Source organism: Boleophthalmus pectinirostris, unplaced genomic scaffold, assembly GCF_026225935.1.
Source record: "Boleophthalmus pectinirostris isolate CB_2022bp ecotype Guang Dong unplaced genomic scaffold, ASM2622593v1 HiC_scaffold_7, whole genome shotgun sequence".
Taxonomy (NCBI): Eukaryota; Metazoa; Chordata; class Actinopteri; order Gobiiformes; family Gobiidae; genus Boleophthalmus; species Boleophthalmus pectinirostris.
Window position 1 is genome coordinate 10,877,621 of NW_026571473.1, and position 17,447 is coordinate 10,895,067.

At 38.1% G+C, this 17,447-nt stretch overlaps 1 protein-coding gene across 5 annotated transcripts in view; it reads right to left on the reverse strand.

Moving 5' to 3' along the window:
* Positions 1 to 396: 396 nt before the first annotated feature.
* Positions 397 to 17,447, reverse strand: part of lrp8 (low density lipoprotein receptor-related protein 8, apolipoprotein e receptor) — a 405,138-nt gene continuing 388,087 nt past the window's right edge. For 2 of the 5 annotated variants that reach the window (XM_055164422.1, XM_055164420.1), the window contains 2 exons: positions 13,563 to 13,753; positions 397 to 8,817 (listed from right to left, as the gene is read on the reverse strand). In XM_055164422.1, the coding sequence (XP_055020397.1) occupies positions 8,779 to 8,817; positions 13,563 to 13,753 (230 nt within the window). In that variant the 3' untranslated portion in view covers positions 397 to 8,778. Of the gene's footprint in view, positions 8,818 to 11,005; positions 13,754 to 17,447 lie in introns of those variants that run through there. The other 3 variants (XM_055164421.1, XM_055164423.1, XM_055164419.1) reach the window with 3 other exon arrangements.

Below are 17,447 nucleotides of genomic sequence, written 5' to 3' on the forward strand. Positions count from 1 at the left end.
CATAACAGCCTAATGAGAACTTAACAGAACGCTGCAGGTGCGTGAAAGAGATAATAAAATTCAATGACTTTTCCAGGCCTGGCAAATAACATTTTCAAATTCCATGGCATTTCCAGCACTTCCATGACCGTGGGAACCCTGAAAGTACGACAAACACATGGTTATACTGTAAAAAAAAACCCGACAGACACAGTGCATGTGGGACAGTTTTTATAAATTTAATATATCAATATATAGAGATATTTATCAACAGCTGATTTCATAGAAACGTGAGTGAGACCATTTTGGCATACAGTACAGAGAATCCATGTCAGTACACAAGTGGCTAAGTTTTAACAACCCCCCCCGCCCCCACACCCCCCTGCCCTATACCCCAACCCGCCCCTCCCACCCCCACACATAACACAGATGGACCAAAGAAGTATACAGGAGCACGAAAAAGGCACGAATAAATTAAAACAGAAAAAAAAAAATCATCTTAAACTTTTAAAAACACAGCAATGGAATCTATGGAACATAATTTAATAACATTATAATCTGCTGTTAAGAAGCTGCAAACAAAAAGACGATGGTGAGAAATAAGACTTTGGCAGATTATTCATTTTAGTTACAATCAAGTAGTAAAGAAATCCAGTGCTCTTGTGTACAAATAAATTCATATATAGTCTACACTCCCAAGGTTTATGTACAACTTTTACATTTAAAACATTATCAAAAAGGTTTCCGCAGTATGAAAAGGTATTTACAAGTTCAATGATTCAAAACTACCAGACTGTACCATTGGACCACCCCCCCCATCACATCAACCCTTATTATTTTTACACAGTGCAGAAGGCTTCTCGAAAAGTTTTGTGCAACTAACAGCGTACAAAAATGGCTGCTGTGGCCGTGGGATGACAGAGCCTCGAGTGGACAGTTCCTTGAAGGCAATGACAAACAGGTGCAGTTCAGTGACACAGACATTTGTGGGAAAAAGTAGTAGTTTTCGAAGTAAAATTCAAAATGATAGGTTAAAATACAGCATACGTCAATTTCTTTTTCTTTTTGTAAAATACTGGAAATGTAGCACAATAAGAATGTTTTGTTTGATGGTTCTTTTAATCCATTTATTTGTTTCTTGTCTGAAAAATGCCCTAAATCATTTTTTGAGTCCAATTTAAAGGTACAGTATGTAACTTTCTGAAGGTGATTCCATGGAAAGAGAAAGTTAAAACCACACGTTGGAACATTCTCCATGGGGATAGATGTGTCTTATGCCATACTGTGGAATATTATAGCCAAAGGAACAACATGTCCATGGAAACAAGCAAGAGAAGGCCCTTCCCCAGGCCATGTAAGAGTCAGTTTGTGGAGAGCCCACTCACTGTAAGGATGTATGTTTTTCTGTTTAACCCTTCCAGACATAACCATGCATAACTTCCCAATCATAAAAGACTGAAACTTGCTTTTTTTCCCCTTGAAAAGCTGACAGTTTCGTGTTTTTTGGTTTCAGCATTATCCTACGTCACACACAGGCTGCATGATGACATTGGGAAAACAAGTGTCCAATAGGAACTTTGCTTTCCACCAAGCGTATGCGCTCCATCCATTTCGATTGGCCCAAACTTTGCCAAAGAGTGTAGCCAGTCAAAATGTTTGGCTGCTTTGAGCGTCTTTGTTCGTAACAATTTAAAAAGCCACTCTACGTGCTGTTGTTTCTCAAATAAATGGCAAATTATGCATTTTGGTCTGCGTAACTGTGCATCCCTTGCCATTTTTATTTGAAAAATAAAACCTGACAGGAGCTGTTTCCATGACTGGCACAAGTAAAGTAATGGGGCCATTGCACTTTTTTTTGGTGAGGGCAATAAGGATATTTTTAGTTTACTTACAGACTTGATATTTTGTATTTTTGTAGCTAAGGCCCTAAATTAAGCATTTTATGTCTAAAAAAATAAATAAAATTACATGCTTGCTGTGTGTTTGAGGGTGAATTTTATTTTCATTTTTTTCCCATTTGTATTTTTGGTCCTATAACTTTTATTATAGCCATATATCCCAACTACAGCATGCAGATCGTGAAATAACAGGTTGTACTGAGAAAAAGGATGTATAACAAATGTACTAAAATTGCTGGAAAGGTTAATGAACTCAACTCTGCTTTATGGCAAAAAAAAAGTTACATTACAAAAAAAAAAAGTTACACTGTGGCTTTAACAAAGTCATTACTTAATTTTGTTTTGGAAAAAAGAAGGTTAAAACAAAACTAGAACTCGTAGGTGCTTACTGAAAGAGCATTTATCATAGTAATAGGATATTGTTGTGTATTGCGAGAAAAGACTAGTGCCTTGGCAGACGTCTAGAGGTTCATAATGCTTACAGTTTAATTTTCTTTCTTGTCATTTTTATGTGTTTTGGAATTGAACTACTACAGTATTTTCCCACAAATTTCTAAGTCATCGTTCACCTGTATCCTGACCCAGACAATGCATTGAATAAACCCAAACCACAAAACCTACACAATTCCCCGTTAACTTTTCCTTCTACACTGAAACTGGTATAAAAAACACCCCCAACTTTTGCCTTTCAAGTAATGTACATCATCAAGTAAGGAATGGTCTGGCAAGGGGCTAGAACGACCACAAATCACAGTCCCAAATTGTTACGTCATGATAAAAACAGCTGGAAAAGGGAAGTCACATGGTTCAAACTGAGAACAAACATACCAAAATGTCCGCCGAAAAGATCCAAGATGGCGCCTTCAGTCCATGCATTGCCAAAACCTGGTCTTCTCCTGGAGTTGGTGCAGATTCCACGTTTAGTTTATGTGCCTATTTACCCAAAGCGTGATAGCCCTTGCCGAAAATATGTCAGTAATGAAGATCATGATGGAGAAAGAAAGAATGAAAGTGTTTGATTGAAAGATACAAAGCAAGGCAGACAGTAGTCGCTAATACAGTGGATACAGTAAGGAAGTTAGGAAAGTAGTAGTTTAATAAGTAGTGGTAGTATTTTGGTTAGGAGCATAGGTTACTGTTTGGAAAGAATGCAAAGAGGTTGTAAGGGCTGGTACTTCTAGTCAACAACGTAATGCAATACTTTCAAGTCAAACATCTACAGCAGAAGTGACATTATAACCTGATATATGTTAGGATTATATATGGAGTAAAATGCAGATATAAAAAGAAAATGGTTTGCAAATCTCATGTTATATTATATATGTCACATTTTTATATTTATGCGTGAGAAGTTATAGTTTAAATTTTAAATACCGTATTTTTCGGACTATAACTCATAAATTTTTTCATGGTTTAGGATTATGGTTTGGGTGGTCCTGCAACTTATACTCCGGTGTGATTTATATATTAAAATGTTCACACTGACAGCTGTGAGAAGCCACTCTAGACTTGTGTCAGTAGCCGCTTCTACTATTACTCATGTACATCACGCTCTACTGCGCATGTTTCCTGCAGAGAGAGCCTCTGTCCTGTCTGCATCATGTCAGTTGATCGCACCATTACTAAATTTAAAGTTGAAACAAAGTTATAAAGACAACCGAAACCATCCTGTCGGGATTCAGAAAGACCAGAATAATTCTAACTGGGACTCATACTGACGACAACGACGCAGAAGAGGAAGCGGTGCTTTGTTTACCTCTGGAGGTTGCGCAGTTGCTCAGAAGTGACACAGAGGATGAAAAATTCAATGGATTTATTGATTTGGAGGGAGATCATCAGTTTGGTAATATGTTAACAGCCTGTTGTTCTCTGTTCTGTTGTTTATAAAATTATAACTTTATAAAATTAATTTCTCCCAAAAAGTTCAAATTATATATGTTTTTTTTCTTCTTCATTATACATTTTTTGACTGGTGCGACTTTTACTTCAGAGTGATTTATAATCTGAAAAATACAGTTTATCTTAAAATTTGAGTTGAGAGAAAAAAACACATAGATGATGACAGATGATTTAAAACTGAGTTTGCTATTTGATACAAATTTAGTTTGGCAAAGCAAAATATGATATAAGAAATTTACTTTTTTTTGTCTTGAATGCATTTATTTCTCATTTTTCTGTCTCAACCATTTCAGACATAATACTACAAGCAAAGTAATTATTATTAACTATCTACTACTATTATGAACTTGTAACTATTATTTATCAAGCGTCTTTATGTAATCTGGTATACTGTAAATTAATTATGAGATCTGCAAACCATTATCTCAACTTAAGACATTTTTGTTCTATAAAACTCAGTAGTAAACTATCAATAACAACATAGTAACAGTAGTAGTGGTATTACAGATGTTAATGGATACTACGAAAAGTCAAGTACTACAACAACTATAAACTCGTAAACAAAAAACGCAAATATTACGTGTAGTCTACATCAAGGAATGCTTCAAATATCCGTCCTAGCAGCGATCTGGTTCAGAAACACAGCACAATACAGCAAATACCCTTCAGTGACCTATTCTCCAATGTTATAAATATGAAACAACACGGAGACAAGGGTTCATACTGTACACTCCCAGTATGCCCGTCACCGTTTTATATGTATATGTGGACCTTCCCAGTGTCCTTCAGCAGAGATGGTCCCCAATCTACCTGCGCAATCATAATCATTTTTCACCAACGCTGCGCTCAGCTACCTCAATAAATAAGCAATCTATTCAGAAACACTATTGGACACTATTGGAGTCCATTACGGCAGAAACAAAGCCAGTGTATGTAGCAGAGAGTGTGAAGATGATTTATTCTATCAGGGGAGGGATATGTGACCTGCGTGATCTTCCCTGTCAGACTTCATCACAGTTGCCCCAGAACACAGGAGAGGGGAAAATAACTGCAATCCCAGAGTGGTCTGAATGGGGCACATACTTTACAGCTATTTTATATGTCAATTTCAACTGTTTTAGAGTATCAGAAAGTACTATGATTAAACATCATACCAGAATAGCGGCTATATTTAGACTTAGATGTATTATAATAACAAAGTAAAAATTGGAGGAAACTAGAGTAATCAGATAACCCCATAATTAGATCTGATTTTGGTGTGTGTTTACATGCACAAGGGAAATCTGATCATGAAAAACACCAGTTATGTAACTATTTGGATGACAAAGTATGATGCATTTTAAAACACCTCTTTCTTTTTACCATTTTCTCATTCAGTTTTGCCTTTGCCACGTTTGTTAGTTTGCCATTTAAATTTTTTGCATAATTATTCTTGGCCAATCAGAAAGAAATCTGATTACTCACATCAGATATAACTGTTTACATGACAACTGATATAAGTCGGATAACTCCAGAAATCAGATAATGATTAGATTTCGGTGTCCACGTAAACAGTCAGTGACGATACTAAACTGATCATAAACAGTTTAATCCTTCTGTAATGATACACCTAATTATGTATTATCAAGTAAAAAAAAACAAACTATCAAGGCATGGGACTGACACAAATAATGCAAGGAAATAAGGAACTATTACTAGAATATAACTAGAGAAATCAGACAACCCCATAATTAGACCATGTCAAAACCTGCATAGCTGTAAACAATCAGAAAGAAATCTGATTACTCACATCAGATATAACTGTTTACATGACATTTCAGTACTCAGATAACTCCAAAAATCAGATGACTATGAGATTTCTTGTCCACGTAAACAGCCAGTGATGATACAAAACGGATCATTAACAGTGGAATCCTTCTATAATGATACACCTAATTGTGTATTATTAATAACAAAAATCTATCAAGGCATGAGACTGACACAAATAATACAAATGAGAAATTAGGAAATATCACTAGAATATAACTAGAGTAATCAGATAAGCCCATAATTAGATCTGATTTTGGTGTGTGTTTACATGCACAAGGGAAATCTGATCATGAAAAACTGTTGATATGTGTTGGTAAATCAGTGGATTATAACTGGAGTATAACTATTTGGAAGACAAAGTACAATGCCTTTTAAAGTACCTCTTTTGATATTTACCATTTTCTCATTCAGTTTTGTGTTAGTTTGCCACTTTTTGCATAATTATTCTTGTCAAAACCTGCATAGGTGTGAATAATCAAAAAGAAATCTGATGACTCACATCAGATATAACTGCTACGTGACATTTCTTACTCGGATAACTCCAGAAATCAGATAATGATAAAATTTCGGTGTCACGTAAACAGCCAGTGACGATACAAAATTGATAATTAACAGTGGAATCCTTCTGTAACGATACACCTAATTATGTATTATAAAAAATAATAATAATAAAAAAAAAACTATCAAGGCTTGGAACTGGCACAAATAATGCAAAGAAATAAGGAAATCACTTCATTATGCAGAATAGGGTATGAAAGCAAAACAATAACTATTGCCAGTGGAAGACCTTAAATCTAACTGATAGTCGCTGTAAGAAATGTAGAACTAGATTTCATAAGTAAGTACAAAAAATGGAAGATCACTTTTCATGTAAATTCCTGAAACTTTTTGTAAGTATGCTATTGCATTTGCCAAACTCTAGACTTTATTCCAACCGTGCCGTGTTAACAAGTCCTCGCTGCTTCAAGTAAGTCACCATTATAAAATATTGCAAAAATCCACTGAGCATAAATTCTGATTCAGGGCTGGAAGGCATTGGCAAGCCCCATGGAAGATCCACTATTTATGCTGGTTTACACAGTTTCTTTTCAAACCAAATGAGTGCGTGCCCGTTCAGCCTTGGCGCATTACTCATCACATCACAAAAAAAGGCTGGATGTCTACATAGTCACTGACAGCACCATGGGACAGAGCCAGAACTCTGTCTACGAGTGAACCAAGGACTATCCACAACTACTGGCTTCAGTGGGTAATTAAATATAACAGTAATCAGGAAGCAAATGCCAAAGCCCTGCCAAATTTAGATGGGATTATAAGCACTGTGAAATTGCAAATTACTGTATAATTATTTTTTCTCTCATGTATCTACATTGGTGGTAGAAAGTAAAGTACAGTACATTTTTATACAGTTCTTAAGTAATTATACTATACTATTTACATATTGTTTTACTGTTCGAAAGATAACATTTTTCAAGATCATTTACATTGAAAAATTGTTCTCAAATGTATATATATATATTGTTTTTACTTTGAACACATTTCAAAGTGGCCAAATATTTTTGTAATACTTTTGTAGTACATACACTTTGTCTTCCTGTACTTAGGTAGATGTAATAATTAAGCTTAAATTTAAACTGGAAAGGCTGGACAAGCAGACTGGAATTGGCAAACTGGAAGCCAAGTGAATTTCTAATCATAATATTTTAACATTTAGTAGTAAGTCAAAATGTACAAATTTAACAGTATAGTCTAACAGTCTACGTATGTAGTTATAATGCAAACAGCAACGTGTCTGTAACAGGAATAATTCACAGTAATCAAACATTATTTTTTAGACTTTAAGTTCCCATTTGGGGTATTAATCCAGATGTGAGTTAAACCAGATATTAAACCTGATGCAAACTTTAGTTATCCAGCACAAATCTGTTATGGTGTGGGTTTGCCATGCTCAGAGATCACTCCAAAATAATGTTAACAACATTAACTGGAACAAAACAGGACGGGAAGTGCAAAGCAGTCAATGTAACAGTCCAGCAGTGGATGATAATACTAGATTCCATTGAATTATCTGTCTTAAAGTTGTAACTTTTCTTGTGAAGGGTTCGCTACCTGCTTCTCCATGGAATTGTAATAGCTTTGTCTGGAATGTTCCACACTATAGCAACCGGGTGAAGCCACCAGCACAGTTCTATCATATGTGATCTGTGGAGAGGGGAACTCACTCAAGAAAGCAAGAACAAGTATATAATGCAAGATAAATAAATTAATCCCTATAGTGTGAAACATCTCAGACAAAGCAAACACATCTCCATGGAGACAAGCACATGAAATGTTACATAGCGCACCTTTAACAATTATGTCCTTCATTATTCATTTTCTACCTCTCAGTTTTTCACATTGTATTTGCAAGTAACCCTATACATCAGCTAATCCTAACTTGTACCAAAAATACGCAAACAAACCCATGTCTGTTATCATATGTGTGCGTACCTGATACCAGACGAGGATTTACCCATAATCCTTTGCCTTTCTGCTCTGCTGCTTCTACTTAGCCCCGGGCCACTACCCTCTGGTGGCACGTCTCCTTTCACTCTCTCTCTTTCACCCCAAAAACAACCTCCAAACACAACTTTTCACAGCCAGTTCCCCGTGGCTATATTTAGCTTTGACGAGCCATCTCCAAGGGGCAAACGCAATGTATGTTCTATACCCTTCTCAAAAGACTATTCTGTTTGATTCAAGACTTCAGGAGGTTTTGTCATGTTAAAAAAGTCCTCATCAGTGCGGCGTAACCTTGACAACTTCCAACATATTTACAACATAATAAATAAAAACAAAGGATTAGGACATCCGCTATTTACAGCGCGCCTTCACAGCCCAGTGAGGTTAGTTTGAACGTGTTTTAGCAGCTTTGACAACTACAAAAACAAGAGGCAGCAAGAAGTGGAAGAAAGGAGCAAGAAAGGAGCTATTAGCAGCTAGTGGTGGTATCTATGTTAGCCAAGCGGAGGCAGAGGAAAGAGCGGTATTACACGATGTCATCCCTGCTCCTTAAAGGGGTAGTTTGAGTTCTCCCTTGCGTGGCATTGGCCTCGAGGCGGAGGTGAGGAGGTGGCGGGTGGTGGGTGGGATGGAGGAGAGGGCCGGAGATGATGGGGGTTTTGGGGGGTTGCGGAGGGGCCATGGGGGACCCTCAGGGATAACCATCATCATCCAGACTCAGAGCCACGCGCTGCAAACACCAGATAAAAAGATGGTTACACAGCAGGCCACCATAAGAGGAGAGGAGAGAGAAGGGGGGAAAATGGAGACGTGTTGTAATAAATATATGGCAGTAACATGATATCTGTAGAACAGAGAAAATCTGGGACAATTTCAAACATAATATAATCTCTACTGAAAGGGAAGTAGTACTCAAAAAGTTGCATATATAACAGGAAGTGGAAACCCATGACTAGGTTCTTTGATTGAGCCTGAGGTGATTAAGAGATAAAACCAGCGACATAATGTAAATGCACTAACAAAAATTTGAGTACCGTATTTTTCGGACTAGAAGTTGCACTTTTTTTTTAGGGTTTGGGGGGGTCCTGCGATTTATACTCCAGTGCGATCTATATAATAACATTTTCACACGGACAACCAAGAGGGGGCACTCTAGTCTTGTGTGTGAGTATCTGCTACGCCTGTTAACCCACATGCTCGCCTTGGGGTCACATTGACCCGAAGAAATTATTTTTTTTCCCCACTCTCTTGGGGCAGGTCAATCAGACCCGAAAATTTATTTTCTCGCCTGGTGAGAATTTATTTGAAGAGAGCAGGAAGGAAAAAATATTTCTTCAGGTCAATGTGGCTAATCCTGTACCACTGTCACTTCGCTCTACTGCGCATGTCTCCTGCAGAAACATTTTATAAATAAATTCCACCCAAAAAGTGTGGCTTATAGTCCGATGCGACTTACATATGTATTTTCTTCTTCATTACGCATTTTTGGCTGGCTGCAACTTATACTAAATAAAAATACGGTAATAAGTAGGCATAAGACTTCAAAATGATCTACTTTAATACTTTCAATTATTTTTCATGTAGATTACTGCGGTATTTTAAGAGTCACTTGATGTTACGGTGATGTGTCTTTCCTGCTGATTTACACGGATTTCGGCATACCTGCATTGGTAGAAGAACAGTGCCATCTGCAGTCCAACTTCTATATTGTAGTATATACCAGGTCTGAGAAAGCTGATAGGCCTCCTCATTTTTATTTATTGTCCTACGTCATCTCCGTACCAATAGAGGTAGGAGAAGGATGTCAAAGCCTTTGTAAATCAGCTGACAAGACACATCAACCTAACATCATGTAAAATTTCAAATTAATATTGCCTCCAATGGGACGATTTTGGTCCCATTTTTAACAGTACTCTGAATTGACGTCAAAAGATCTAATGCAGCCAGTTTCTCCTATAATAAACTTGCACCTCCAGCATTTAAATATCTGGTTTATTGACTTAAAGGCACATTGTGTAACCTGCTTTTCTCCATGGAAGTGTAAGGGCTTTGTCTGAAATATTTCACAGTATATCATTAAAACTTTTTACCGTCATGGAGACCAAACCAGACCAAGTTACAGGTCAGATCTGTCAGAGTCAGAATGTTGTTTTTCTAGGTATTTTTGAGCTATAAAACTACCTTTAATTGAATAAATGTAAGCTAGATCTGTTTAACGTCATACTGCGGAACATTCCAGGCAGGGCAATGACTTCTCCGGAGAAAAAAAGAAGGTGATCGACCTCCAACCGAAAAGTTACACAGTCCGCCTTTAAACCTCGTTATTATTACAAGCCATTTATCTTTCACCTTCCTCTGATCCTCCTTCCTTGTCATCTTGCAAACTCGCCTTGGGCTTGAAAATACGGGAAAATGTCTGTCCTACCTCATGCCAACCTGATTTTCCTCGGCCGCCTGAGCTACCGCGCCGCCGTAATAAACGTGCACCAAGATAAGCAGGTGCAAATTGACAGGAGACAAAGCTGCACCTAAAACAATTAAAGGAATGACAAAACTATCAGAGAACCACATTGGGGTACTGTGTACACGGGGGTCCGCTGGGGGGGGCTCGTGACTTTGACCTTGAATTTTCATATCAAACGCGCACCTGTTTTTATACATGTGCGGGTGAGTGTGTCTCTTCAGTCCCGGTGCCAGTGATACCCAGAATTCCTTGCTTTATTTTTTTCCCCCCTCTCTCTGGAGCAACACAAAGAAATCTGTGTTACTATGCCAACCGATCAAAGCGTGCCAAGCTCCCCCTCCCGTCCTCCCTCCCGTCTTCTCATCACCTATAATCCTTTTTGGCTACCCTATCCACAGCTTGCGTTACTGTAAAAAACAAAAACAAACGCGTTAAATAAGTGTCCCTATGATAAGTCAATTAGGTGCACTGGATTTAAATCATTGTTGTTTGCGCATTGGTTTGAAAGCGGGGGTTTGCGTTGCCAGATACCGCTCGCACCTCGACATTTTTCAAGCTAATTTTCCCCACAAGTGCACTTAGATGAATGAGGCAAGCAGGATAACACTGTCCTTGGATCCAATCAATGCCGCTATTCCATACATCATGTCTCATCTATTCCCCATCTCCCAAAATAAAATTCATATGGCACACTAGAGCAATATTATAACGTTACCACCCACTCCAGAAATCCAATTTGGGGCCATATTGTGGTATTCAGTATGAGAGAATATAAATGTAATTCTCACAAAGCTATGAGGATTTCAGAAGCATGGAAAAATAGATGAGAGATGGGAATTTGTGCATTTCATTTCCTTGAGTTGTGAGGATGCAGTTAACATTATTAGCCCTGGATCCTTTCTACCAAATCTTTTTTTCTGTACAATATTGAAATGGTTTCACAGAGCATGGAGTATTAGACAAACAACATTAATTGAAAGTGAAAATTGATTACCGTATACAGATTTCAGAAACGTACTAATCATAATGGTAAGAGAAAGAGTGGGTGCTGGTTTGATTCCTAGTAGTAGTGCTTCTATCTCCTGATAGAATTGCCTTCCATATTGAAAACATTTGTTAACTCTGGAGGAATAATGTAGCTCTGGGACAGGTGAAGTATTCCAGAGTTCAAAGCTTTGAAACACAATGTAACCGAGAAGATTGTGGGTTGAATTTCTAGAACGTGCAAGGGGCTTAGTGTACACTGCCCTACAAAGGCAGAATGCCATAACATCATGTTTGGTCAAGTCATTTTGGGGGTATTTGAGACCTCCTTTAATATGTGAATAAATATCGTGAAAAATACTGAACTCAAAATTGACCTTTGACCCTTATTTGGCAGTTCCTGTACTCTGCCTTTGTATCATATGTCAAAAAAGGAGTCGTCCAAAGGCAAAAAGCAGTAACAGTGCATGTTTTGCTTGTGATTTAGTACATAAATATACTTTATTTTCAAATCCAACCTTCCGCCTCCTCCTTTTTGTTGCGGCCTTGGAACAGCATCTTAACACATTCAATAAATAAATATATCTATGTATTCAATTATACTTAAACTATCTTTAATATGAAAGCATTTTGTGTATTTATTCATACTGTACATACTATACTGCAAAGTAACTTGTCTGTCAAACTGTTTAACTGTCTAAGTGTCACTGCACGATCCTGATCAGCACTAAACAGGAAATCCAAAGCTCTTCTATATCATTTCAAACAAACACCATGATGACTAGACCTTGGTGAGGTGTTTTTCTAATGTAGACATGTCAAACACAGGCCCGGGGGCCAAATTTGGCCCACGATATAATTATATTTGGCCTGCAAGACCATATCAAATATGTATTAGAGCTGCCTGCCGGCTACAGATAGACTATAGAGACATTATTTATTAAAAATGTTGTTATTATTTTATATTTTGCTTGTTCTGGATTCAGTGTTTAAGCAAAACTATTATTAAACATTTTAATAAGAAAAAGTTTAACATTACATATGTCGAAAGAAGAGAAAACATGCAGATGATGTAGAAATTTTTCAATGAATATTTAGTTTGGCCCACAATGTAGTCCCTGTTTTTAATTTGTCCTTCTGTGAAGTTGAGTTTAACCCCCCTGTTCTAATGGATGTAAAGCCTGGTGAAAATAATAATGTCAGTTACTGCCTTTGCACAACTCCTTATTTTTGACACATGACACAAAGGCAGAGTACAGGAACTGACAAGTTCAAACTGACAAGGGTCAAAGCTCAATATTTTTTGCATTTCTTCATTATAACAACTAGTTGTCACATTTTGGAAGCCCTACCTATTGTAGTTTTGTCTGGACTAAACAGAAAGGAGTTAAGGTCTTTTGCATTTGTAGGGCCATACAGTTAACAAGCTCCCCCTCTGCTTTAAGTGTATAGATTTCCTATGCATTTTCAGTCTAGAATACATGTGTAATAGGGTACAAAACAACCTATAACCCGTGCTACTTTGATACGTTGGATGGCAAAAAAAACTCTTTTCTTTACTTTACTATCCACTACTATCCACTGTATTAGCACACTGCATCTGCTGCTTTCAGACAGAAAATTACTGTCTTTGAACAATGGCCTCTGACAGCTCTGCGCTTACCACATGCGGCCACTGTCTTGTGAAGATATTTATGGAAAAAACAGAAATCGTTTACTCTCAAATAACACAAAAACATGGAGTTGTTGACATGGTGATGATAAATGCATGTGCTATCTCGCTCGCTGAATAAATGATAACATGTGGTGCAGATATGAATGGCTGGTGTCTCCACTGCAGACTTGGGCAAACAGCGTGTGCCTTAGTCCAGTTCTTTCAGACCCTAAACGAGTCAAACCTCCTTTTGACCTTCGCCCCGTCACTTTTTGGTCAACATGGGCGCTCCTGAGTACCAGTGTGAGTTATTGTCAGTGATACCTCCCCCTAGCGGCAGGGCTATGAACGGCTGACTGTGACCGCCACCTACTGGAGGGTAGACGTGCCCGATGGACTCGCTGTGCCGGCCGATGTGGATCTCGTCGTCGTCGTCCTCGGTGGTCTTGCGGTAGACGGGGTTGTCGAAATTCATGCTCTTGGTGTTTTTGCGACGCCAGTTTCGCCAGACCAGGTACCCGCCCGTGCAGATGAGTCCGATGACCACTGTGGCAAGGATAGGTACTGCATGTGGTTCACACACAAACACACAGAAGACAACAGCACACGGCGGGAGCGTTAACACAGCCCAGGGGACACACAGCGGCGATTCAAAGCACTTTCATTCTTACAGTGAAAAAAAGCATCGTGAAGGCTCAAAGTTTTCAGATTGTAAAATTGGCCTCGCTGTTACAAGTGTCGGTGTGTGACTTACAAAACAAAAGATGAACTCCCACGCTGAAACATTAGAGGCAACATTAAGTGGGTAAGAGGAGTTTTTGAAGCACGCTGTATGCAAATAAGAAGTGCTTGGTTATGCTTTGTTGACTGGAAAGTTCAGGGACTTGGAATAAAGCTAATGGAACACAAACAGATGTTATAAAACTAAAAAAACTAACTAAAGAAAGTGAATTTTATTACAGTTAAACCTAGGATGTTCAAGATGTGCTGTGTAACATTTGAGTGGATGATCTGCCACCTTGCTTCTTGCTATTCCACAATATGACTATAAACTTATCTCCATGGAAACAACATTGGGCCAAGTTACAGGTCTGACGCTTACAGTAAGAATATTTTTCAAGATATATTATTTTTTACAATGAAAACACATTTAATTGAAATTTAAATCCGCATGTTGGAACATTCTAGATTAAGAAATGTCATCTCAAGCAGGAGGTGGATGTCCAATAATAAAAGTTACATAGTGGAGCTTTAAAAATAAGACATTGTAGTATAGAGCAGACATGTCAAACTCAGGCCCGGGGACCAAATTTGGCCCACGATATAATTATATTTGGCCTGCGGGATCATATCAAATATGTATTAGAGCTGGCCCGCCGGTGACAAATAGGCTATAGAGACATTATTTATTTAAAATGTTATTATTATTTTATATTTTGTTTGTTCTAGATTCAATGTTTAAGCAAAACTATTATTAAACATTCATTTTAATAAGAAAAGGTTTAACATTAGAGATCTCGAAAGAAGAGAAAACACACAGATGTTGTTGACATTTTTCAGAAAATATTGAGTTTGGCCCACGACTTAGTCCCAGTTTTTAATTCTGGCCTCTGTGAATTTGAGTTTGACCCCCCTGGTATAGTGTTTAAAATAGCTGCAAGTCACCGACCAATACAGAGTTAAAAAATACAACTGTCAGTAGCCAATTTTCTCAAACTTTTTGACATGTTTCAATTTAAAATGATTTGATTCACTAATAATATATAAACGCTTGTACAGTATGTAATTTGTAGTGGGAATAAAATAAAATGGTTTCCTGTAATTTGCATCAATAATGTCGTTTGGTGCACAGTGCGAGGCCAACCAGACGCCAACCAGCTCAGCAGTGTAATTGATGTGTGTCGAAATATACACACGTGAAAATAATGAGCCTTCATTTGCTTCTGTCAATCTGTTTCTGGTCTTTCATTCAGAAAAAAATACAACAAATCTAACACACACATATGGGTGGATATACTGCTGACATGCACAGTTTATAAATGTGCTTTAGCAAACAACTTTAAGTGGACACAGAAGCAGGCAAGCAGCATGAAGAAGAAACAGCTAATAAGATTTAAAAAAAAAATACTATGACTCAATATCAAACTAGTATTGAAACTAGTCACTGAAAAATTATTAATACTGGAGGAAAAATGTCAAAATTTCCTGAAGTTTCTGAATGTTGTTGACAGTACTTGTATAAGAGTACATGGTAATATTAAAGAAACTACTACTATTCTGTGTTAAAGGGCTTATATTACTTTTTTTCTGATCTAGGTTATAATGCTGTTTCCTTATCACAAACGTACCTGAAGTTGTGTTTCATTCAGACGTTTAACACACAAACTCTGCATCATTAGGCTGAATTCTTTTCTCAAACAGAAAATGTCACAGGAAGTGCTCCACTGGGTTTTTAAACTCCATATGTCTTCACTTGACTCAGTTGGATAATTTCAGTCCTGGAAGTGCCAATCTTTATTGAACTAAAGGTAAAAGGAGCTGTTAACATGAAAACATCACAAGTAGCGTTTACAGCCCTGACAGAGAACCGTGCCTGTGCTGGTTCCCACACCTAATCTCGAACCAGCTGATCAGATATGTTTATGCCGAAAGTCAGAGCGTTTGGGAACCGAAAAGTTGGTCCGAGCCTTCTCCACAGCAGATGTTGTAATATAGTTTGGCACAGATAAATAATGATTTGTATGAGTACAAATGCTCGCTGGTGTCGATGATGCAATCCATGATTGTTATTGTCATTGCTGTGACTTTTGTATGGCCTTGTTTTTATTTGGTGGCAAATCCACGTCCTCTGTCAATAACACATCATGGGTTCGCTTAAATGGTTTGAACACGGGTCGTTCACGGGTAAGCACTTTGATTCCCAATGTATCTCGTGCGGGAACCTGCACTGGCACCGTTCTGGCCGGTCGGAAAACAGCTAAGGTGGAATAAGGCATTTTGAGCTTTGGAGATGTAAACAGACTAATACTAATAAAGGAATGCTCAAACATGTGTAAATGAAACAAAACACAACCCCAGGTATGTTTTTGAGGAGGTAACAGCATTATGACTTAAAGCTCACAAGAGTCAATTTTGTGTAATATAGGATATTTAAAAACATAGTAAAAAAGTGCTTCTTATCATCAAAATCAAAATAAAATATTGAGCGTTTTCCTTTTGAAATCAGATGTGAAATTTAAACAGACCATTTAAAGTGAAATCTTAATCACGAATATATTTAGCACTCGCATAATTCCTGCTTTAATTAACATGATCTGAATATTCTGGATTGCAGAGGGCGACTGGCGTGATCTCAGAAAGATATCAGGAGACAAATTGTTGCATTCCAGATAAGCTTTGCCTCTGCTATCTGATTAGCATATCGCCATGGTAACCTGGATGCCATGTAGGAAGTCCAGGGCTGCGTCACATTTTTTCCCCCCTCGCTTTCTTCTCCTTGATTCCTCTCCTCGATCTTCCACTTTCAGCCGTCTGTCAAATGCGTCATATTAAGCGGTGTCCCAAAGAAAACCGCGGAAGGAAGGAGAAAACGCGAGGGAGGCTTCAGAAGGCAGGCATCAGATAAAAGAATCAAACTTTATTGGTCTCAGTGAGGAGTTTACATCCTCTCTCCTCCCTGTGTCTCCTCTGTGGGTCGGACTTCCTTACATATTTCCTGCAGAATTGAGGAAAGGAATCAAGGAAAAGGAAGCGAGGAAAGAGATAGTAGGCTACAGTCCAAAACGGAGAGTAAAAAAGATGAAATGTGTGTTTGTATATGGCATCCCTCACACAAGTCTCTAGCAGAACAGTCTAATTGCCCTTTACTTGGCCAGCCCCTGGAGATCCCTGTGAAACGGGCCTGGAAACCCCTCGTACTCTTTGTTCTTGGAGCTTAAAAAAACATCAGCTTTCCCCGCTCATTTAGGAATTTTCAGAGCAATTACGGAGACTGGCTTTGGCTTAAATGGTGCTAATCGTCCGCCTCCGTCCCCCCATTGGAAGCGTGTGTGGGCGGGGAGCAAGAGGGGGAAAACCCAGAATCTGGTCCTTAAAGATTCCCAACAGTAATTAATGTTTCAAAGCTGCCAAAATGGAGGATGGAGAAGATTTATGGCATTCATAAACAGTGAAACAATAGAGGAATAGAGTGTAGTGGGTTCAGACTCTCTTGGGTATAGGTCTAATGAGGGGATGTCTAATTTGTCTGCAATAAAAG